The following is a 22,392-nucleotide window of genomic DNA, read 5'->3' on the forward strand; positions in this document are numbered from 1 at the left end:
CTTGGGCTCTCATGGGGGAGTCTTTGGGGAAGGGCGCTCTCTTGACCAGTTTTCTTCTTTTTTGTTCACGGATCATAAAGGGGTTTGCATCACGGTCTAATACGATGCAGAACATTGGGTCTCTAGGTGCTGATTTGTTGGTTTCATGATGCAGACTTTGGTGAACCGTTTCCATGATAGATACGTTAGTTGGATAGACCGATAAATTCATTAGGTCATCATTTGTGTCGTGTAAGGCTTCTACATGACATGGTGCTAAAGCAGGCACAATACAAGGAAATAGACGCAGGCTTCTTGCCTGGGAGAGACAACACACCATCAGAGGGCTGCTCGGTATTTATGGAAGGCTCTTTTGCATAAGGAGCCGGTGGTACTTGGGTCACAATTTCACTTGGCTGTGGATTTTGTTCAGGCAGCAAAGAAATGTTTTCCACAAACTTTTTGGCTTTGGAAGCAGGCAGTTTGTTTTTTTTGGACAAAGGTTGATTCTTAGTTTTTTTTTTCGTTTTTGTTTGCGGGTTTTCCAGTGTCGGGTCTGCGATGTTATTCAGACTTTGAGCTGATATTGATTTATGTTTTTTGCGTTTTCGTCTCTTGTTCTGTGAGCGACGCTTGAAAATCTCAGATTGGACTTCGAGCTAGTGGAAGAGGGGAAGATGATTCAGACTCAAGACATAAGTCCACCACCGGAATCAAGGGTGTCTCTGAAGATTCAGGGGTCTGTAGGATTGTAGTTTGGGTCACAGACTCCTGGGGCACCTCGGCAGTTGTGATGTCTCTCTCAGAGGAAGATATTACACTTAGAGTGTTTAGCTCAGCTTTGACAAATGCTGGAAAATGCATTGCCATCCAATCAGTTTTGTTAATTAGGTTGTTTAGCAAAAGTTCCTGGGTACCTGCCCGGGAGTCTAACATTTCAAAATGTTGGGTGAGTGATAGAATCGAAGTGTTTATAGCCATAAGGGCCGAGTCTGTAGAGGAATTTGGAGGAGGGAAACCAAAAGATGGACGTGGTGTTGGTTTGACAAATGATGGGATTTCAGTATTGCATGACGATACCGACCCCGAAGAGTAAATGTCATTTGGACAATCGGTTGGAAACATTTCCGGGGAATTGGAAAGCCTTGAGTCAGCGAGCTCTTTTAGGGTGACATTTTTGGCCGGTATGAAGGAAGCAACCCAGTTTGCCTCTGGGGGGTGTTGTGTTGAATGCACAATTGGTTCATTGTAAGGAGCATTCGTAATTCATTTTTTACCAGGTTTTTTTTTATCATGTCTTGCCTTAGCCGAATTCGCTTCTGTACTAACAAAGGCAGAGGTATGGGCTCCATAATTAGCCCCACCTACTACCTCTGAGTAGAGAGGAGGATGGTAGGTGTTTGAGTCGTGGGCCGGAATACGTAGAGATTGTGTAGCAATGCACGAGGTGAAGAATGCTCGTTCATCAAAAGTAGGGCGCTGGGTTTGATAGCACTCTTGCATGGTTTTATCAGACATGCAAATTACTGAAGGAAAATCGGTTGTTTTTTCAGATCTAGCAGTGGTGGGCTTTGTGAGCACTTCTGCAGGAGATATCTGGGCTGGAAGCTCCTCTGGTGCCTTTGCAAGGTCATTAGACAAAGAGCTGTCAGACATTGTGGAGAGTTGAAAGCCCGGGCGTAGTAGTACAGGAAAGCGCGAGGCGTAGCAAGGGGGGGATGGGCATACCAGCTGTTAGTCTGAGCATGTTAACGGAAGCACTGTTAGCTTGTGGCACACTGTTTAGCTCACAATGTACACAGTGTGGGTAAGGTTCTTGTTTAGCGTTTCAAAGCCTGAGATTGAGGAGGTACTACAGCGAGTTTGACTTCACACCAAGCTGGGCAGGTGTCAGCTAATTATCTAAACTTCGGGATTATGCAGCAAAACCGAGAAAAGATCAGGCAGCAGCGCGATTCCCAAAGTGGCACCGCCTCCAATTCGGGGGGGGGTCATAGAATTTGGCAGCAGGGCACAAGGGGGTCAAGAGTTTAAGGGCGTTCAAATAGTAAGTTGGGTAATTGTGGGGACAATGACAGCGCAGCGTTGAATATTACACCTGGAAAAACTCTCGTTATACGCCACTTATATTACTGGATTACTGGGGCAGGAAGCAGCCAGTGTAACAAACACTATGTCATAAGGGAGCAGTTAAGGCGAAAGACAGGAGAGGGGAATATGGAGAAAAGTGAAAGAGATCACGGCAGTGTCGCAACAGCTCACAACACCGCGACACAGCGAACAGCAAACAGTACTTTTGTGGTACTTGTGCGGTGCGCACACGGTGCGCGGTCAGATGGAGTAATGAAGGAAATGAGGTGCGTCAGAGTCAGGAGAGGCGGAGCTTGTCACAAGGAAGTGACCAGAACACAAAAGATGGAAGGATATACTTAGAAAGTAAATTAAGTAAAACAGAATACCTTCTCTCTCATAAACAGAACACACGTTATGGATTGATATTGACAGTACACGGGAGCAGATTAGAAATGGACATGCCAGCTGGGCACACCGAGTACAGTTGGGCAGACGCTGTCTGCGTAAAAGATGGAGTTTATACAGCGAGTGGGATTAAGGGTGGGGGACGGAGGGATGGACAGTCACCTCAGTAGTGAGGAAGTCAGGCAGTTCTCCGTGCTTCAGAAAAAGACGTCCTCCACGAGTGCAGGCAGACTGGTGGAGTAGCACGATCCTTGGGTCTTGGGATCCTTGACTCGGCAAAATGCAGCAGGCGTCGGCAGCAAATAGTACTTTTGTGGTACGTGTGCGGACAAAGAACATTACTGGTAAAGAGGTAATGGAGTAGGACAGGAGCCCCAATACAAGAGATCATTTATGAAGTTTGATGCATCTTCTATATAGGTATGACAACTAGGAAAGCAAAAGTACAACAGGAAATGCACAAGCCTAATGTAAGAACAAGAAATCCCTGGTTGCTAAACACTATATGAAAGCAAATCATACCGTGGTACACATGCAATTTGTAATTTTAGAACAAGTTAAATAACCATTGAGGTGAGGTAAATTAAATACTTATCTAAAAGGGAAATCTATTGGATTAAAGAGATGGAGGCACTTAACCTAAGGGAATGAATATAGAATGGGATTTATCACCTTTCCTGCGAATAGAACAATACATTTACGGGTTACTACCTCTATTTAAATAAGCACAGACATATTCATAGAACGAACCAAGTCATTTTTGTAAGGGATATTTCCCTGGAGTACAATTCCTGTAGAACTGTTGAAAATCTTATGGGGATATTAGAAAACACCGGAGCATGCCATGGTATATAACCTGAATGTGAAATCCAGATAAAAAGAATGAAAATTGGATTTGATAAAAGCTTCACTATAAACAAAAAGAAAATCAAATGCATAGCCAACAAAAAGACAATGATTGATGCTTTCGGGGGAAATTCTGGTTCTGCTATTCTCGCACTGGTCTTAATTGGCAAGCAACATAGAAGCTCATGTTTAATTGAACAACAGCAATGCAAATTTGTCGTGTGTGTCCACTCCTCCTCACACTCTACACCTCTGGTCTTGGGGCACTAATCTTCTCCTTTCGGTTCTCGTACCAACTCTTTGCAGACGGCACCTAAATCATCTCTTTTCCTTAACTCTCCTATGATCCCTCTATTAAAATTTCCAACTGTCGCTCCGTCATTAAATATTGGATGGCTTCTCACTCTTTGATGTTAAAATGTACCAAAATAGAGGTGCTCTACTTCCTTGCAAAAAGCTCCCTCGTTTCTTGTTCTGCCTATCCAGTCGTCCTCTATCCAACTCTACAAGCCTTCTAGTAAACTTCGGTCTGCCTCCTTGACTACGCTTCTGGATTCTCACCCTGCCGGTGCTTCCTCTCGCTTCCGCTCCTTCTCCTTTCTTCCTCCACTTGCATGGAATGCTTTTCCCGCGGACATCTGAGAAACAGTCCACACAGATTTGCTCAAAACCAAACTAAAAGCCTATTTCCTTCTTCCAAGTAACTACCTCTCATCCGCCTGCAAGCTAACATGTTTCCCTCGCCTCCAATGTATTTGTCCCTCACTTCCTCTGCCTCCACTTTAGCACTTCACCCATCATGGTCAGCAGGCCTCCAGATCAGGTGCGTACTAGGCGTTTTTACGCATGGAAATCTTGTAAATAAGACAGCTTTATTATTTTCCTGTGTACATTTACACACAAGGTGTGAGCAGAAGGCAGTGCAAAGGTCAGGTTACTTAACAGAAGCCAGAACGCTTTCAACACTTAAATATATACAGGAGAGATCAAATGGCCAAACATTAGAGAAATAAAGAAAGGTGTATTCTGTCACAATGCAGAAGGCTGCCGCATAGCAATGATTTCCATACGTCGGCTGGATGTCACATACATTTGACTCTCTTGCAAAGGAGAAAATTCATTTTTACTCTCTTGAAATCACATTTACGCTCAAAGTTTAAAAATAGGGAGTAAAATACTCCCACCTCAAAATCTTATCTGGAGCACTGATGGTCACATCCCAAGCACAGCCGGCCATACCGCCTATTTGCACTTAAAAATGTCAAATGTTAATTCTCCTTCATCTATGTATGTCGAGTGATGTATTGTCCCTGGTAAATGTTACATTTATTTACTTCCACAACATGGTCAGAATGTCCCACAAGCTCACTCCATTGTAAGAAGCTCATTGCATCCCGTCAAATCTGATTTATCCATTTTATTTTATTTTGTGATCCAAAGAGCATTGTTACTCCTGTATATAAAAATAAATGTCATTAAATCCCACCCATGCGCCTGACAAGCAGCTAAAATCACCATGAAATTCACTCTACTGGTCCTCATTGAACACCCAAGTCATTAAAACTGCACTTGCTCCTGTACTTTCAAGCCCCACTGTAATTATGCTTTTAAGTATTCCACTATCAATTTGCACCCAGGTGTCACTAGAATGTTGCACACCCGAGACTTGGTACCTAGGCTCCCCACTGTAATTTGTTCCAAGGTGTCCCACTGCACTTTTGCCTCATTGGTATTTATTTTTTTGCCAGGTTCCCCACTCCTGGGTGTCCATGCTGCTATTTTCCACAGCAGTGATTCCACTCCATGGTTGACTGAGGATTCAATAGTACCAACTCCTGCATGTCTTTCTCCAAGTTATTTTACTACCAGGTGCAGCATGTTGTCCCCTGCCAGGGATACCAGCCAACTCCAGGGTACCTCAGGACTTTACAATTACCCTACCTGAGGTGCACCACTACAATACAGGCCAGAGCCGATGGATGCTCCAAATTGACCATCGAGTTCTCCACTGACTGACCATTCCCATTAGCCCATACAAATTCTGGAAATTATTTTAATAATTATTTTTAATGGCGTATAGCTGTGCCTTTTCTATAGAATCCTCCAAAAGAACATCTGCACAAATAGATTTCTTCACAATAAATTGCCATCACCTTACTGTCTCTTCCACCATGCCGTCAGCACTGCAGGCGTTTACAGCACTATCTTTGCAGCGTGGGATTTGACCACCCTGCTAATGGCACTGTATGCTTCAGGGTGTGTCTGGGGAGGGACAGCAAGAAAGATGTGAGTGCGTGGGTCAGAAGGATGGAGGACTGGAGGCAGAAGGAAATGTGTGGGTAGCGGGGTGTGAGGGGATGCAACAAGGTGGCTGAAAGGAGGCAACCCCCCTTCAAAAGTAGAGGATGAAAGCCTCTCCCCCTTTGAGCAGGAGCCCCATTACAGGGGTTCTGTGTGTCGAGCAGAGGGGTGGTAAAGTCTTGCACCCTCAGAGCAGCACAGGAAATGTAATGAAAAAGACATGGAACCATTTATAAACAATTGTTAAAAGAAAAACTAGAATGGTGTGGGGCAAGGATTGGTACACAAATTATTAACTACACACCTTATACCTATTCATGTTTCTTCATTAACCGCCTTTGAAGATGGAAACTCCCCTTAACAACAGCAGAGAGATAACAATCAACACAAAGATGGTAAGCATGCAGTGAAAGCTTACCTGATTTCATCCTTGCTGGAGCCAGAACCATTTCTGCTGTAGGATTCAAAATCCTCCCAAAAAGTGTCATCATCCATAGCACCATTTATGTCCTGCTCTGCTCCCTTATCTTGCATATCCAATTCATCTTTTATCCGTTTCGGAGCACCCATATAGTCTCGTGGGTCAAAGAGGAGATCATTTTGCATCTTTTCTTTAACAGACCTTACAGGGGACCACGACCTGCCTGGAGGGGACTCTGCAGTACATCCCCACATTTTGGTCTGGTTCCACGCTTCCTCCTCCTGCTGTTCCTCCTCCTCACTCTCCTCAGTAGTCCGAGGTTTCTTTCCATCTTTCCAGCTGCCACTAGTCTGCTTCCTAATTTTAGGCCTAACTACCAGCTCAGAGGAATCTGGTGATGAGACTTTGAAGTCAGTGGCATTAAAATCATTACAAATTGACAGGGAGCTCCTAGAGATGCTGTTAGTCTTGTTCCTTTTCTGCTGCAGTTCGCTGTTGAAACCACTACTGTTAACAATGCTTGGCAAGGCCTCAGCTTCAGCCGTCGATCTTCTCCTCTGGACCGTCCTTTTGTTGTTCTGTAGGGCCAGGTCCATACCACAGCTGGAGTGTCTTAGAGGTGCAATGTCCAGTGGACAAAAGTCTTCCATGTGATCCATGCGATTTAAAGTTGACAGATGGGACTGTAGCCCACTCAGGGACTCTGCATCTTTTTCAAGCTCTGACAACATACGGTCGAGAGTTTTTTGCAATTTTCCTTCCTCCTCAGTTAGAGACAAGCAATCCTGAGGGAAGTCCCCATCCTCTTCACCATCACTGCTGTCAGGCTGAGAGGAATCAATGTTCACAAAAGCAATGCCATTTGGTCTATGGGCATCTGGAGAAAGCACTTTAAAGCCACGTGATTCCTTTATTGGATCAGAATTGCTACAGAAGGTCTGAAGTATGGTTCCAGTCTGTGGTACTGCAGAATTTAACAATGAGTTTTTCAGAGTTTGGCCCACCCGACTGGCACAAACAGGGCCTTCGGGCCCAGCAATTTGAAACGACAGTCCATCAAATGCAGGAGAGCAAGCACTGGGAACCAAGGGATATGAACTTTCGGATGCAACTGCAAGAAGGAAATAAGTATAAGCCCAACCAAACTAATAGAAAATGCTACGTTTCCTTTCTAGATTGATATAGTCTGTGAATAACCTTTTTCAGAAGCATTAAAACAAGGTTTCCAAACCTGACATAAGCACCTCACAATTTAGTGTTTTTCATTTGTAGACCAACTGCTCTAAAGGTTCCCTACTTATTGAGCTGCTGGATGATGGACAATACTGAACACAACAACGAGCAGCCACTATAATGAGTTATTTCACTTGACCAGCTGGGATTACAGGACAGCAAAATAGGTATTTCCTGGCAGCCAATCATTTGAGATACCCCATCATCAATTATTAAAACAAGCAGGACATTACATTATTGCCAACTGTGAACCTGAGACAACAAAGAGGGTGGAAAATTGTGCACTCCACTGAAGACAGTCAGGAAAGTGCAAGCATCCTGGACCCTCACTGGAGGCATGATGTGGTATAAAAACCTAAGTCCAAATGTGCAATTGGGCTGCAAATAACCTCAAACATCTACAGATGGAATGTCATGAATACAGTGTAGTGGTAGCAACAGGTCTCCTTAAATCAACTTAATCTGAATCCCTAAATGCATATATGTTAGCACCAAGTACACACCATGTAAAGGACACTTCACTGAATTATATCATCTTGGCGTAACCTCTATGTATTTGAGTTAACAAATTCATTAATCGTACCACCAATTCACAATTTACCTAGAATTAATGATGTAATAACACTTTTAAACAGTAGCAAACAAGGTTTTAGGATCATCCAGACTGCATGCTCTAGCCAGTTACAGCCAAATTATTTATTTATCTGATATTTGTAAGTGGTCTATACAACAAATGGTGTTTAAAAGCGCCACTAGACAAAAAAAGGTGGGAGAAGGGGGAAAGAAAACAATAACGGTCCTACTAGGCCTTGTGCCATTCGGATTGACAGAGGCAGTCCACAACCGGTGTGCAAGACACAGCCACAAGCTCAGCATTCTGACAAGTATACACTATCCCATCATACATTTACCTCTACTATACACAATATACAGATGTACTCTTGGATTTCTTAGAATTGCGTCATCTGAATTAGGTAAATGCTTGAAAAGCTTCTTGAAAATCATCTGTCTCATTCTCTCTACATTGTCCGACTCCAAATGCACTCTATTAATATGTATCAATCTTTTAAAGCCATTTTACGAGCCATGGCAACGAGCATACAGGGACTTCTAAATCCTACTTCAATGGCAAGCTCCAGAAAGTTGGAGGTTTTGCAGCCTTCGGCATTAATGTTGGCAAAGATGAAACAGATGGTTTAGACAGCAATTTTTAAGACATTAAAGAGGCTTGCAGCAGAACCACTGGGACCTTCTACGCAATCTGTAGCGGACACTTCGGGAGGAGAGCCACTGTTGCTTATCATGGTTATCTTTGCAAATGAAGGTCCTCGAGTTAACAGAGTTGAGCATATTTGGCCAGCAAAGAACTGTATTCCAGCAGGTAGTTTGGTGGGATAAAATCAGGTGCAGGGAGCTATTTGACAAAGATTGTGCATGTGGTGTACAGAGACAGTACGGAAACGCATCACATGGCTGCAGTTCCCAGCGCTCACAAAAAAACCATAGGCCTTTCATAATGACGGTGCTTGTAGGTGAGAAATCGGAGGAACGAAAGAGGCCACAGAGTTCCAACAAAGGCGAAAATGGTAATATGGAGGTGCTGATGTACTTTGTTCTGAGAAAGGATCTGCTGTTGAATGACAATACTCAACTAGAACAAAATAAAATATGCTTGCAAAAAAAGGTGCAAACACAGGCCTCCAAGAGAAGGAATTAAAAGCAAATAATCATCATTAACTACCGCACAATGGAAAGGCATCCCTCTGAAAACAATGATAAGGCTGAAAGAAAAAAAGAATGGCAGATTTCATCAAGCCCAGGGCACAATTTAAGGACAAGGTAGGTCACCTTGGGCAACTTGTCCCATTGCTTTACTTCCACATCCATTATAGTGATTGTGGGAATGTTCTAAAAAGATGAGCATAAGGAGGGCAGATACATTTATTAAGTTAAAATAACAGGTAATATAGACCACACCCGCACCCTTATTAAAAAATAGGCCAAGATGAAATTAAACAAAATAAGTTGACACAATGTTTGTCTAACATAACCTCATGCTGGAAGAGTAGCTAATCACCCCAGGGTAGCTTAGATATGTAAAGTGAAGAATCCCATGTAGCTGGAGCCCTTTATTCAAAGGGGATTCAAATAAAAGGCAAAGTAGGGGAATCGATCAACTCACTCCACTCCTCTCCTTCTCATTACAGCGTTTCAATGATGAGCATTGCATATTAAACAAAGGGATCAACCTGGCCATGATATAAGGAACCTAGCAAAAATGATCTACCGGAAATGGAGCAGAGAGTGAAAAGTATGAGGCAGCAAGAACGAGGGTCACAATTCTTGTATAGCTTAAGGATGCTCTAATGTTGAAATCTAACAAATCAATGGATGAAAGTATTTGAACCAATCAAAAATTAATTTCAGACCAAAGGCAGTTTCACGTGAAGGTAAGAATTTAGTCTCAAACAAAACGTTGGAGGTTTGGAAGAAATCCATTGATGCCTTGGAGCAAAGGGGGCTGGGTGGCAAGAGTAGAAAAAAAGGTAGGGTACCTTCAGGAAGCAACGTTAGCCCTATACCCTGAAAGCCTGTAACTATCAGTACAGTGAGTAAAGCCACAATTAGAACACAATGATCCAACTAAATGGAATAACATGTATTGAGTTTTAAGCTGATGTTGAACTATAGCACGTTAGTTACTAGTTGAATGAGTACTCTTTAAATGTCTGCAATAATCCCAAATAGTGTGAAACCTATAAAAACAAAGAATTGTCCCTGTGCCTGGTCTCGGGTGGAGGGTCGATGAAGGGTGTGCGGCCCGTCTGCCAGGGGGAAGAAATTTAATAACCGCTGAAGCTGCCCCCCCCCACCCCACACCAGGGAAACTCCCCCTCTGCGGGTTATATTCATCTAACTAAGCCACCTGGGGCTCCCTGGGTGGGGGCTCCCGGACGGGCGGCTCATTCCCCTTGGTTCACTGGCATGGAGTCCAGAACTGCACAAACGAACTGGCCCCACAGGGCCCAGCCGGAATAGTCTTAAGGCAATAAGCTCATTCGCCATAGGAACCAACTGCACACTATCCCACACTGCAACAATTTCACTGACACAGCAGGGGATCCTCGGGTCTACTACCTAGCTGGTAGCTATGCTCCAGCCAACTGCCCCGTTGGTAGAAGGCTGGTCTGGAATACTTGTTTTTGGTTCTGTTCTCGTTCTTTTTGTTGGTTTACTATGGTCGGAGATAAGGGGGGAGGTGGAGCCAGGGAAGTGGCGGAAAGAAGAGGGGAGACAGGTAACATGGAACACACCGCAGGGGGGGGAACGCCCCTCTACGCAGAACCGCCACAACAGTGGAAGCTCAGCCCACTGGGGAGGGGAGACTAAAGTCTTGCGTTCCAACAAAGGCAGGATAAGTCCTCCAACTAACCTAATCACAAATGGCCCTGGCGGATAGAGAGCTATTAATGATGACCTGGAATGTCCAGGGTCTAAATGCCCCTCGGAAAAGGAAGTTCGTACACCACAGACTCCCAACTGGCGCCTGATATTGTCTGCTACAGGAGACGCACCTCCTTGGGACAGCGAACAACGCATCTCCTTCCAACGCTACCCAAGACGCTACTTTGCCTCTGCGGGCCTCAAGAAAAGAGGAGTTGCCATATTGATAAGCCGAGACTTACCGCTAACGCACATCACTGTCAAAAGAGATCCAGAGGGGCGGTACATACTGCTGAAAGGCCTCCTAGTGGAGCTTCCCATTACCCTAGCCGCCATATATTTCCCAAATGTGGCACAAAGCGCTGTCCAGTTAAAGCATCGAATGCAAAAGGATCGACACAATAGGGCCGAAAACAAAAGGATCAAATTTTTTTTTTTTTTTTTTTTGTGGTTTTCGTATAGGTAAAAAAAATGTTTTTACCCAAAAAACAGGGGTTGGGGGGGGGGGGTGGGGACCCCCCAACAAAAAATAAATAAAAATAAATAAATACAATTCAATCCTTTTGTTTTCTGTACTTTTGAGTCGATCCTTTAACCATTCAACCCTTTTTTTTCGATCCTTTAAACTATAACCGCACAAAGCCTATTCCTTTGTAACCTCCTTCCCATACTCAACCTTCACTTAAGGTCATCTGATCATGGGGGGCGATTTCAACTTGACACCAGACCCAAACCTGGATAAAACGCTCCCTCGATCTAAGGAGGACTTTGGCAAGGCTCTCCCCATGGCAGAATTCCTGAGGGAAACCGACACCATAGATGCATGGAGACTAGCCAACACGGGGGTAAGAGATTACACATTTTTCTCCCATGCCCACCTTCGGCATTCTAGGATCGACTTGTTGCTTCTCTCCAGTGCTCTCATTCCCTGTGTCGAAACCATACAAATAGGACACAGAGCCCTGTTGGACCACGCCCTGGTCACAATGAAACTGAGGGTACAAGGCTTTCCCGAGCCAGTTCAGAGACAATGGAAACTACAAAACCATATTCTGACAGACATAGCTATCAGAACGGAAATGGCAGAAGCACTCAAGAACTACTTAAGGGAGAACACCACCAAGGACACATCAATATCTACCATTTGGGACGCAATGAAACCTGTCATCGGGGTATTGCAAACAACTGCACAGCCCGGCTCTGACGTCTACACAAGCTACAACAGGATAAACTCAAGGCGGAGGTGACGGAAGCGGAACGCATCCTCAAACAATGCCAGAACAGGAAAGCAAACCGTGTGCTACAAAAAGCGAAAAGAACTCTAGAAATGCATTTAGCAGACAAGGCAGCCAGAGCACTAACCTACACCAAACAGTTCTACTATGTGAACAGTAATAAAGCAAACCAGCTTCTGGTCCACAAGCTTAAATAGCTGGAGTCGAGAAACACGATTCAATGTCTCCTGGACGCCCAAAGGACTCCTTGCTACTCTAATACAGAGAAAATAGAAATCATGACAGCACAACACAAGGGAATCATGTCGGGCTCCCCCACGGCTACACACGCACAGTCTAAATACCTAGTCGGAGTACGGCCGGACGCCCCACACCCCCAACTGAAAGCCCTAGAAGACCCCATCTCGGCAGAAGAAGTGCGCGAGGTCATATCAACACTGAAAAACTGAACAGCCCAATTCTATAAGAAGTTCTCCTATATACTCGCACCCCAGCTGGCGACCCTGTTCAACTCATTCCTATCATCAGAAACTACCACCCCCTCTATGGAAGAGTCACTAATGGTGTTACTACTGAAGCCTGGAAGGGACCGCAGCCACTGTGCCTCTTACAGACCCATCACCCTCCTGAACAATGATGCCAAAGTTTTTGCCAAAATCCTAGCAAACAGGTTAGCTCCCTTACTACCAGCTATCATACACCCGGACCAAACCGGATTCATCCCTGGCCGTAGTACCCACGGCAACATAAGGAGAACCATACATACTATCGAATTGGCCAGCAGGAATGGCTTGGAAATGATGGTCCCATCGCTCGACGCTCATAAAGCTTTTGATATGCTAGATTGGGGCTATATCCAAAGCACGTTGAGGCACTATGGATTCGGTCCTAATTTCATAAAATGGACACTAGCCAATTACCAGCATCCATCCACCAGACTTAGAATGAATGGGGCCAGGTCCGACATAATTAAAATATCGAGAGGCACAAGGCAAGGATGCCCTCTTTCCCCCCTTATCTTTGCCCTCTCATTGGAGCCGTTTGCAAACAGGGTTCGTCATAACACAGCTATCCAAGGTCTGGTAATCAAAGACCAAGTGTATAAAGCTGCCCTTTATGCTGACGATGTCCTCTTAACAATGGCCAAGCCCAAGGAATCCATGAAAGCTCTGTGGACAGAACTGAAGGAATTCGGGGAGGCATCGGGATTCAAGGTCAACCTTTCCAAGTCGACAGCGTTGAGCATCAACCTGCCTCGATCTCCAACAACAGATTTGGAAAACGACTATCTTATACCCTGGGCGAAAAGGCAATTACCTTATTTAGGGGTCCAGCTGCCAGGCATACCAAATAGACTATACAAAGCAAACTTCCCGCCACTTCTCAAAGAATTCAAAAGTGATCTGCTACGCTGGCAGAAACAGGAAATTTCTTGGTTCCGTAGAATCACAGCCCTAAAAATGAACCCAATTCCTAGACTACTTTATCACTGCTCAGCCTTGCCAACTACATCCCGAAACAAGCAGTACAGAAACTGCAAAGGAGCGTTATGAAATACATTTGGGAAGGAAAACAGCCACGAATTCCGAGGAGACTCATGATATGATATATATGATATGATAAAGCATTTGTAACGCACCTATACACAAGTGTTTCAAGGCGCGACGAGGCAGGGGGGAACAAGGGGAGACGATCCTACTAGGCCAGGTGTCATTCAGATCGCGCAAGTGCAAGGGTAGCGGGGAAGGGAAAAGTGCATGGGGGAAAGGGAGAGGGGATAGTGCAGTACAGGGTTATTAGCATACAGCATACAGGATAAATAACAAGGGCCAGCTGGTGGCAAGTGCAGACAAGTTCTGGGAAGGGGGGGCTGTAGGGATACAGACAGTCCCGCAGTGCAGGGGTTGCCAGGGAGGCAGTGCAGGGGAGAGTGGCTGGGCCAAGGACCGAGAACGGTGAGTGGCCCAGTTGCAGAATGCAGATTCAGTGCAGTTTCAGTAGTATTAGCAGGGGAGAGAGAAAGCGGAGACAAAGAGGAAGGTTTTGAGGTGCTTCCGGAACCGGAGATGGTTCTCCTCAAGTTTCAGGGCGGCAGGAAGGTTGTTCCAGAGGGAGGCCCCTGCAGCGGAGAGAGATCTGCCCCCAACTCGTCATTTGGAGAAGCGGCTGACCCAGAGGGAGTTGGAGGCGGATGAGCGAAGAGCTCCAGAAGGAAGATATTTAGGAAGAGAGAGTTGAAGATATTTTGGCCCAAGCCCCCAGACGGCCTTGTGGACAATGCAGAGGGTTTTGAACTTGATCCTCGCAGTCACTGGGAGCCAGTGTAGTGATTTCAGTCCTGGAGAGATACGGTCCCTGGGCTTGAGGCCAAGTCTCGCAATTTCTGGATGAGTTGCAAAGGGCGGAGAGTAGAGGCAGGCAGATTTAGAAACAGGCTATTACAGTAGTCCAGCTTCGAGAGAACCAGGACTCTAGAGACAGTGAGCTTCTGGGGGAAGGAGAGGAATGGAAGGATACCTCTGAGGAGGTGTAGCTGGTAGTGCGACTTCTTAGAGACGTTGGATATGTGAGGAGAGAAGGAGAGTGTGGAGTCAAAGATGACCCCAAGGTTTTATGCCTTGCAGGTAGGAGCAGGAAGAGGGCCCAGAGAGGCCGACCAGAGAGCTGCAGGGAATGAGGGAGTGCCGATGAGTAGAATCTCAGTCTTACTGGCATTAAGGCAGAGGTCGTTGGCGGCACACCATTCCTGAATAGCAGAAAGACAGTCAGAGATGAGGGAAGGAGAAGAGGAGGCCGAGGGTAGCCTGAAAATGAGCTGGGTATCGTCCGCATTGCACTGAAAGTTGGGGCAGAGAGCAGCGATGCGGTGGGCGAGAAGTGCCAGATACTGGTTGAACAGCCAGGGAGAGAAGTTAGATCCCTGAGGGACACCAGGACACTCATGCTTCGAGGACGGGCGGTGGGAGGACTGGGAGCACCCGATGTTGCCAGGTATGTCCCAGCTGTGCAGCTCTTGCATGTGTTCGCCTGGTCACCCACCACACCGAAACCCTGTTGGCTGGAGCTGGAGGAGGCTTGGAGTCCAGTTCCGATAAATTCACTGCCACACATGAAATGTCCCAGCGACCGTGCGGGCATTGGGCCCCTGTCGGCAACCAAAAACACGGTGGCGAGCTGGAGAAGGGCGGCGCGACTGTTGAAAGTCCGTAGTATAACAGGCCCACTCACCCCGGTCTGGATGAACCCGGAATTTTCTCCGGGCAACAGCCTCAAGAACTTCCTGAGGTGGAAAGGAGGACTGGAGAAGGTGCAAGACTTTTTTGAAAAGGGAAACCTCCTAGACTTCGAGGCCTGCAAAGTGAAATTCAAAGTTCCGGAAACTGAGAGGTTTAGATATACGCAGCTAAGGCACTGGCTCTCAAGCAGGGTCATAGAAAATTTCGGAAGCAGAGACCTTACAGCCCTGGAGCAAACCCTCACAGCGACACCCCCAAAGGGCAGAATATCAACCCTCTACAAGATCCTCGACAGAACCGATCCTACCCGCAAGGAGCCATACATGCACAAATGGGAGAAAGACATTGAGAGGCCCATTGAACTGGAGGAATGGGACCACATCTGGATGAGAGCACATAGAAGCTCTAAATGCGTATCCAACAAGGAGGGGGCATTCAAGGTATGCTACAGGTGGTATTGAAGCCCAGACGCTCAAATGCAATCCCGCAATTCCCCCTTCGTGCTGGAGAGGATGCCCAGATAAAGGTGTACTATACCATATGCTATAGCATGCCCCAAGGCCACCCAATTTTGGAAAGCTGTTTTCGATCAAGTCAACACGATCACAGGCCTGGCAATCCCATGGGATCCAGGTATTGTCCTGCTGGGAGCGAGCAGCGAGGGCCAATTCCCTGTCAGGCCACATAGCAGAACTTTGCGCCCACCTGTTGACGGCTGCCAAAATCTCAGTAGCAAGGCTTTGGAAAAACCCAGAGGGACCGGCAGTCCAAATGTGGTGGTCTAAGTGTTGGGACATAATAGCGGCTGAAAAAATAACAGCCCTCCGGTTTGGAAACAGAGCAACATTTTTCCAGACTTGGGGCCCCATTCCTGGACTACACACGGAAATACCCAGGCCTGGTCCGACAGCCTCCCTCTCTACGATGAATGGACAAACAAGACTGAAGAGGAGGGTGGAAGAGAAGGACAGAGGTATCGACCTGGGGAGATCCTCTCCTGCTTGCAAGAACATACACGAACTAATGAAGTCCTACGACTATGCAGATCCACTCCCCCCTCCAATACAAACTTGAAGCATGAACAGCTTCCCTGGGCTCTTACCCCAACTGTACAGTCCATCCGCACCCTCCCCCCTGCCCTTCCTCCCCTGCCTTCCCCACTGACACTTTTCTGTCCTGTTGTTGGTTATGTTTATTATCGCCTGTATCAACAAGCATCGTAGCGCTGTTCTCAGCGCTTGCAACTTAATGCCACAATGTCTAACTCGCTTGTATAAAATCAATAAAAAGATGTTTGAAAAAAAAAAAGAATTGTATAAATAGGAGTACAGTATTAAAATGATTGTGGCAGGCATATCTTGCAGGCTTTGAAAACAGACTGTGAACAGGTGCTATAACTACCAACCTAAAATAGCCTGTCTACTATGTTAAGCAGAGTAAAAAAGTAACAGTTAATCATTGTAGTAAGTCCTGTACTCCTAGTCCACAGACCCCTTTTCTCCGTCATTGGAGACTTCATGGACATGGCCACTAGCATGTCTCCCATGCATGCCAACAACCTCTTCCATGGTGACATCAACTTCCCTGGCAACCCAGCATCCAAGTTCATGATTGAAGATCTCCACAGCCTTTGCCACTCTGAACCTCACAACTCACATGAAAATCTCTAAAGACCGGAAATGTTATAGCCGCAACCAATTCCGCTCGACAGGTTGGATGATTTGGCGATTCCCTTGAACATCAGTCACACCACTCCAGTCAAGCATAAGCCTTCAGATAATTCAAGAAATTCCCACTGGAAGTGCTCAGTGTGGCTAACCTCCACCTCACTTGAGCCGATCTACCTCAAACAAACCAAGACTTCCACTCACTTCCCTAAGAACATAAGCAACCAGCATCAACCACCCTGGGTAAACGAACAATGCACACTCAAGCCTAAACCTTCTGCAACTTGGCACACTCAAGAACACAACCTCAACAAAAGAAAAAACAGAAAACAAGAAAAGACTTGGCAATAACCCTGCAGCACATTGCAACCCTTCTCTATTCCGAGGACTCTGATACATACAGAGGAGTGATCACTATTGCCAAGGTCAACTACTACAAGAACACAATAGCCAAAGACTAAAGCAGAGCCCTCTTCAAAGCCCTCAAGCATTGCATCAACCATCTGCCTGACCTACCCGTACCACACTCCATGGAAAGATCCATTACCGTGAAGTCTTTTTTCGTCAACAAGATCAGCATGATCCTCCAATACAGAATCCAATGTCACAGCTGACAACACACCACACATCTAGTCTCATAAAACTACCACTACCTGGACAACTTTCAAGACACTCACCATGGAAGACCTGACTGCCACCCGAACATCTCTCAGGACCACATCATATTCAGAAGACAACCTCCTGTATCTGCACACAAGAACCGGCCGACTGAAGCACTCTCAAAACATCGAAGCCAATAACTTCCTTCAGTTCCACCAATCTGGCTTCAGACCCAGATACTGAACAGAAACAGTTACCATCAAGATTATCAACTATGCCCTTAACATCCTCGACGATGACCTCAAGGGCTTCACATACCATCTGACCCTCTGCGCAAGCCCTTTGGCATCAACAGACACCTCTCCTTGAAGGAGGACATAGCAAGGAAGACAATGGCACCAACGTTCACCCCTGGCACCCATGAGATGCATCATTCATGCTGCAATAAGACCCAGAGAACTCTGCAAATTCTACCACATCACCCTGGCCCTCTTCGAACTGCATTGGCTGCCACAACAAGCATGTATTCACCTTCAAATCCTGCTGCATTATCTACAAGGCAGTCACCCTCAAGTCCCCAAACTACCTCGATGACAAGCTCAGCATCTTCAGCGGCCTACGATCCAACAGAACTAAGGACATGTGCAGACTAACTCCACCGGTGCAGGAAGGAAAGCACTCGAAGACAGGACTTTTCTGTATACAACCCCAAAATCTGGCCCCTACTCTCCAACATGAAACTCATGCATTTCTCTTCTACATTTCAGGAAGGCCCTCCTGGTTGAGGAATGGCTCCTCCCCAACACGTAGGTCCACACACACTCCCCACCCAACCTAAGACTGGGAAATCTGCTCCACGCTGTTCATGCTCCTAGTTACATATTGATCCCTTGCCGCTAAATTGCCTGTCCACACTCTACCCAGTTGATAACACCCACTCCCTTGTATCTCTGCTTCTCTCGCTGTATACTTCGCCCTATGATTTGTAAAGTACTATATTGCTTCCCAGAGCAGTGTCCATTAAATACCCTAATAATAACCAGCGATTCATATTGAGAAGTTCAAACCGGGAAATGTTATTTGGCAAGGATGTTTGGTGAAAATAAAATGAAGGCCCTCGCACTTCTTTAGCTCCGACATTGACAGAGCGAGAGACGGAGCGCGCAAGTGACGGAGAGAGCGAGTAACAAAGATGTAGGGAGGCATGGTATGACACAGACAATAGGTACAATTTGTAAAACCCTTATTGAAGATGCCTGCCCCATCTCTGATGCAAAAAGTGTATAATGTAAAGGAAAAATCAGTGTTCGAAAGAATAAATATAGCTGAACCAGCTCTCCTCTCCACATTAGACCACACTGAGTAAGACGGCCCCTGTAGACAGGAGGACACACACTGGCTCAGGTATTTAACACAATAAACAGTTCCAAAACGTGGATCAATGCCCACCTGGCTTTCCACTTTAGTCTCTCTTTTCAGACTTCTAAATAATGTTTTAATAAAAAGTTCACATAGGCCCCCCGACACCCTCTGTCGAGCTCAGACCTCTCCAAAACACAGTTCACATGTGTCCCCCTCTGTCGGGCTCAGACCTTTCACAACAAAGTTCACATAGGTCAGACCTCTTCTGAGCAAAGTTCAACAAAACTTGCAAGGGGGCTGCCTTCCCCAAGCTTATTACACTTCGGGTGTCCCTGAGTCAGGCTCAGACCGCTTTCGGATGTAAAAGACTTTCAAATGTGCATGGCTTTCTTTACAGACATCTGCAGGATCAGTTTGACTAAAAGTTAAAGGTTCAACTTTCACTATCCCCTTCTCTAGGAGTTAATTTTGCTTACTCCGCTTGTACAGTTAATTTGCTTGATCGTTACAAACAATGCGCCTTTCACTGAGACTTTCGAGTGGGCTACTTCCTTTCGCCAGACCACTCCGATACTCAGCATCACTGATTTTGCAGCCGTCTTTACTTCAAAGTACATTCACACGTCTGCCTTTTTTTTTAGTCTCATCCACACACGTGCAGCGATATAATGTTGCCTCTTCAAACTTTCATTAACACACACCGGTCTCTCAGGTCGCTTGCCAACTCACTGGCTGTGTGCATTTCTTCCTTGGTTTCAGGATTTCCAATTCACGAGTCAAGGTTAGTACCACAGGCTTGGCCTCGCCTCCCTAACTCTGCCGTTCACCCAGGAAGGGTCACCATCGTCCTTGAAACACAATGCAGACTTCTGATGTGGGATCTGGCCTCCTCCACGTGTCTTTCGCGACCTGTCTAGGCAATGTTCTCCAGTAGGGAACTCTTTGGGTTTTCGACCTGCTGCTCTCATCCCTTGGTCTGTCACTCTCTTCTGCCCCGGAAGTTATGCTCATACTTGTGTTCTGCCTTGCTCAGAATGTGTCTCTAGGTTCTGTCTTTTTTCCATGTGAGGAGAGCTAATTGGTATCAGGTGTATGCAAAGTCAAGTGCCTGACCCAATAACCTGGCCACCTGGATGAAATGTCCCTGAGAACTAGCGGGTGAGACACCCTTTGGTTTCTTAAAGAGAGCATGTGATAGCGATTGAGTGTCTGAGCATGACAGAGAGCAATATCAAAGCCTCTCTCATTGCATTTTTTAAAGGCCTGTTAAATACACTTTGCACTGCAGGCACTAAGATGGGATAACCCTATCTGTGATCCTTTGGGATAACCCTATCTGTGATCCTTTCTTCTAAGGTTAAGTGAGTTCCACCGAGCTGGGATCTAAGAACAACTAATAAGTCCAATAAACTCATGAGTAAAATCATAACTGGCTTCTTAGAAACAGCAGAGACACAAATATATTTTTGGGCAATTTTTCACCAATTCATCCTTGTATCAAATTGTGGCTTGTCCCCAGCTCCCCGTGCAACCGCATATAATCCCTAGAACGATAAAGCTGCACTCCTCCAAGCACTGACATAGGTTTCAGAGTACTGTATGCATACACAAAATGGTCTAAATTTCCCTTTTGCTGGTGTGCAGTCAGGCAACAATTTTGTAAATCATGTGGTCTCCAGAGGTTAAGATTGAAAATAGAGCATTCAAAACATTTTCTCAGAAATTCAAGAATAATCTTGGCATCCTTGTCCCCAGCAGGCTTAAACACTCTCTCTTTTATACACTTCCATGGTGTCTCAATAATTGCCCCTTCACTGCCCTCATACACTTCAATGGAATCTTGCCCAATTCCCTTCATGGTCTTGATACATTTGAATTCAGTTTCACTCTCCCCACGCCACTGTCCTTATATTCTCAAACATCACTCGGAATCTAAAGTTTTCGGGTTCACTCCATTTCCATAGGATCCATTTCCCCTGCTTGAGCCCATGTGACTAGCATGCAAAAAGACCTGGGCCTATGGCGTCTTGCATCTCCTGTGTTTGAGGCACAGGAGTGGGTATTCAGCAGGTCGAGAGGGTGGGAGACAAGGCCTGCCTCTTCTGGGTTGTTGGAATAGATGAAGACCAAGTGAGCCCAGTTACCAGTGCAGAATATGAATACTGAGCTGACAGACGAGATGGGTTTGAGTGCAGGCGTTGCCTGCCCCATACATACTAATCAAGGGTATGAGGGTAGAAGCAGGTAGACTGAGAAAATGTCGGACTTTCTCTTTTACCTTGGTCTTTGGCATAACTTTTCCGGATTATTGTACTTTGCTCTGTTGTAGAAACCCACTGAAATGTATGCAATTCAATCTATACATCCATGGCTTTTGGCGGTCTCTGCAGAATTTATAAAAACAATAGTCTCTTTCCTCCATTTGACAAGGTTGCTAACTTGACCTTGTCACAAGGAGATGGGGACCCTTCACAGCCTGTGGCGAGAGACCTATTAGGGTAGAGGCTAGAGCCAATCCTAACCCAAATGGGGATTTTGTATATGTGCAGTACCAGCTCACATCACCCAATACCAAACACTGGCTAAGTGTTTGCTTTAATCCTAACCCAAATGGGGACTTTGTATATGTGCAGTACCAGCTCACATCACCCAATACCACCGGAAGAAAACACTGGCTAAGTTTTTGCTTTTCTTTTTAGAGCCACAGGTGAGCCAGTAACAGTATGGAGAGAGTATGCACTGCACTGCAACCCATCAGCTAGGAGGTTGCAGACCAAGATACCAGCAGGAGGAAGGATGGTGGACTGAAGTGTGGCGGTGGAATGACATGTGGAGGTGAACTGAAGAAACAGTGTGATGCTGGTTGGTGAGGGCAAGTTGTACTGTGTGGTTAGTAAATGTGCATGGTGGGTGGAGGTGAGTGTTAGAGTATGCAGAATAGGTGGGGAGTGCTTGTGAAAGGAGATTGACCGAGTAGAAGGTGCAGTAGAGCGTTAGTGTGGAGGAGGTGGTAGTGGTAGTAGTGGTAGTAGTAGTGGTAGTAGTAGTAGTAGTGTGGAGAAGGGAATTATAACATTGTTAATGTTAAAGGTCATTTGTACCGCGCACTATCACCACCGAAGTGGTCCCCTGGCGCTCTGGCGGCTCTGAAAAGGGGAGGAGGGGGGGGTGGGTTAGTAGGAATAAGATGGAAAAGTGCAAGAGAGCAGTGATGTGCTGTTGGCAGCCTCAGCCCGGTGGGTCCGTCCGCTGGGCTTGGGGTGTTTTATGGTCCGTAGTCGTCGTGTGCTGTTGTGCAAGTCTATGTGTGGTTTGTTTTGTTGTTGCATTGTTGTGATGTTTGTGCGGATTGCTGCGTTTAAGGCTTGTGGTTGTGTTTGGTTATAGTTTGAGAGGTGTATGCAGAGGGATGGAATTGTTGGTTGGTTAGTTGGCATTGCTGTCCTTGCAATTGTGGGATTCCATCTAGGTCCGGTACATGCTAACAGTCACATTTCTATCTAGATGCCGCGCAAGCTAGGTTCATAATTCTAAGTGTGGTCCATGCTAAGAGTCACATATGCTAATAGTCACATTTCTGAAATTCTATC

At 45.9% G+C, this 22,392-nt stretch overlaps 1 protein-coding gene across 1 annotated transcript in view; it reads right to left on the reverse strand.

Moving 5' to 3' along the window:
* PJA2 (praja ring finger ubiquitin ligase 2) overlaps nt 1-22,392 on the reverse strand; it is a 578,273-nt gene that overhangs the window by 372,210 nt on the left and 183,671 nt on the right. The window contains exon 3 of the mRNA XM_069625483.1: nt 6,023-7,136. Coding sequence (XP_069481584.1) covers nt 6,023-7,136 — 1,114 coding nt within the window. The remainder of the gene's footprint in view (nt 1-6,022; nt 7,137-22,392) is intronic.

This window comes from Ambystoma mexicanum, chromosome 6p (genome assembly GCF_040938575.1).
Source record: "Ambystoma mexicanum isolate Mex_15411 chromosome 6p, UKY_AmexF1_1, whole genome shotgun sequence".
Taxonomy (NCBI): domain Eukaryota; kingdom Metazoa; phylum Chordata; class Amphibia; order Caudata; family Ambystomatidae; genus Ambystoma; species Ambystoma mexicanum.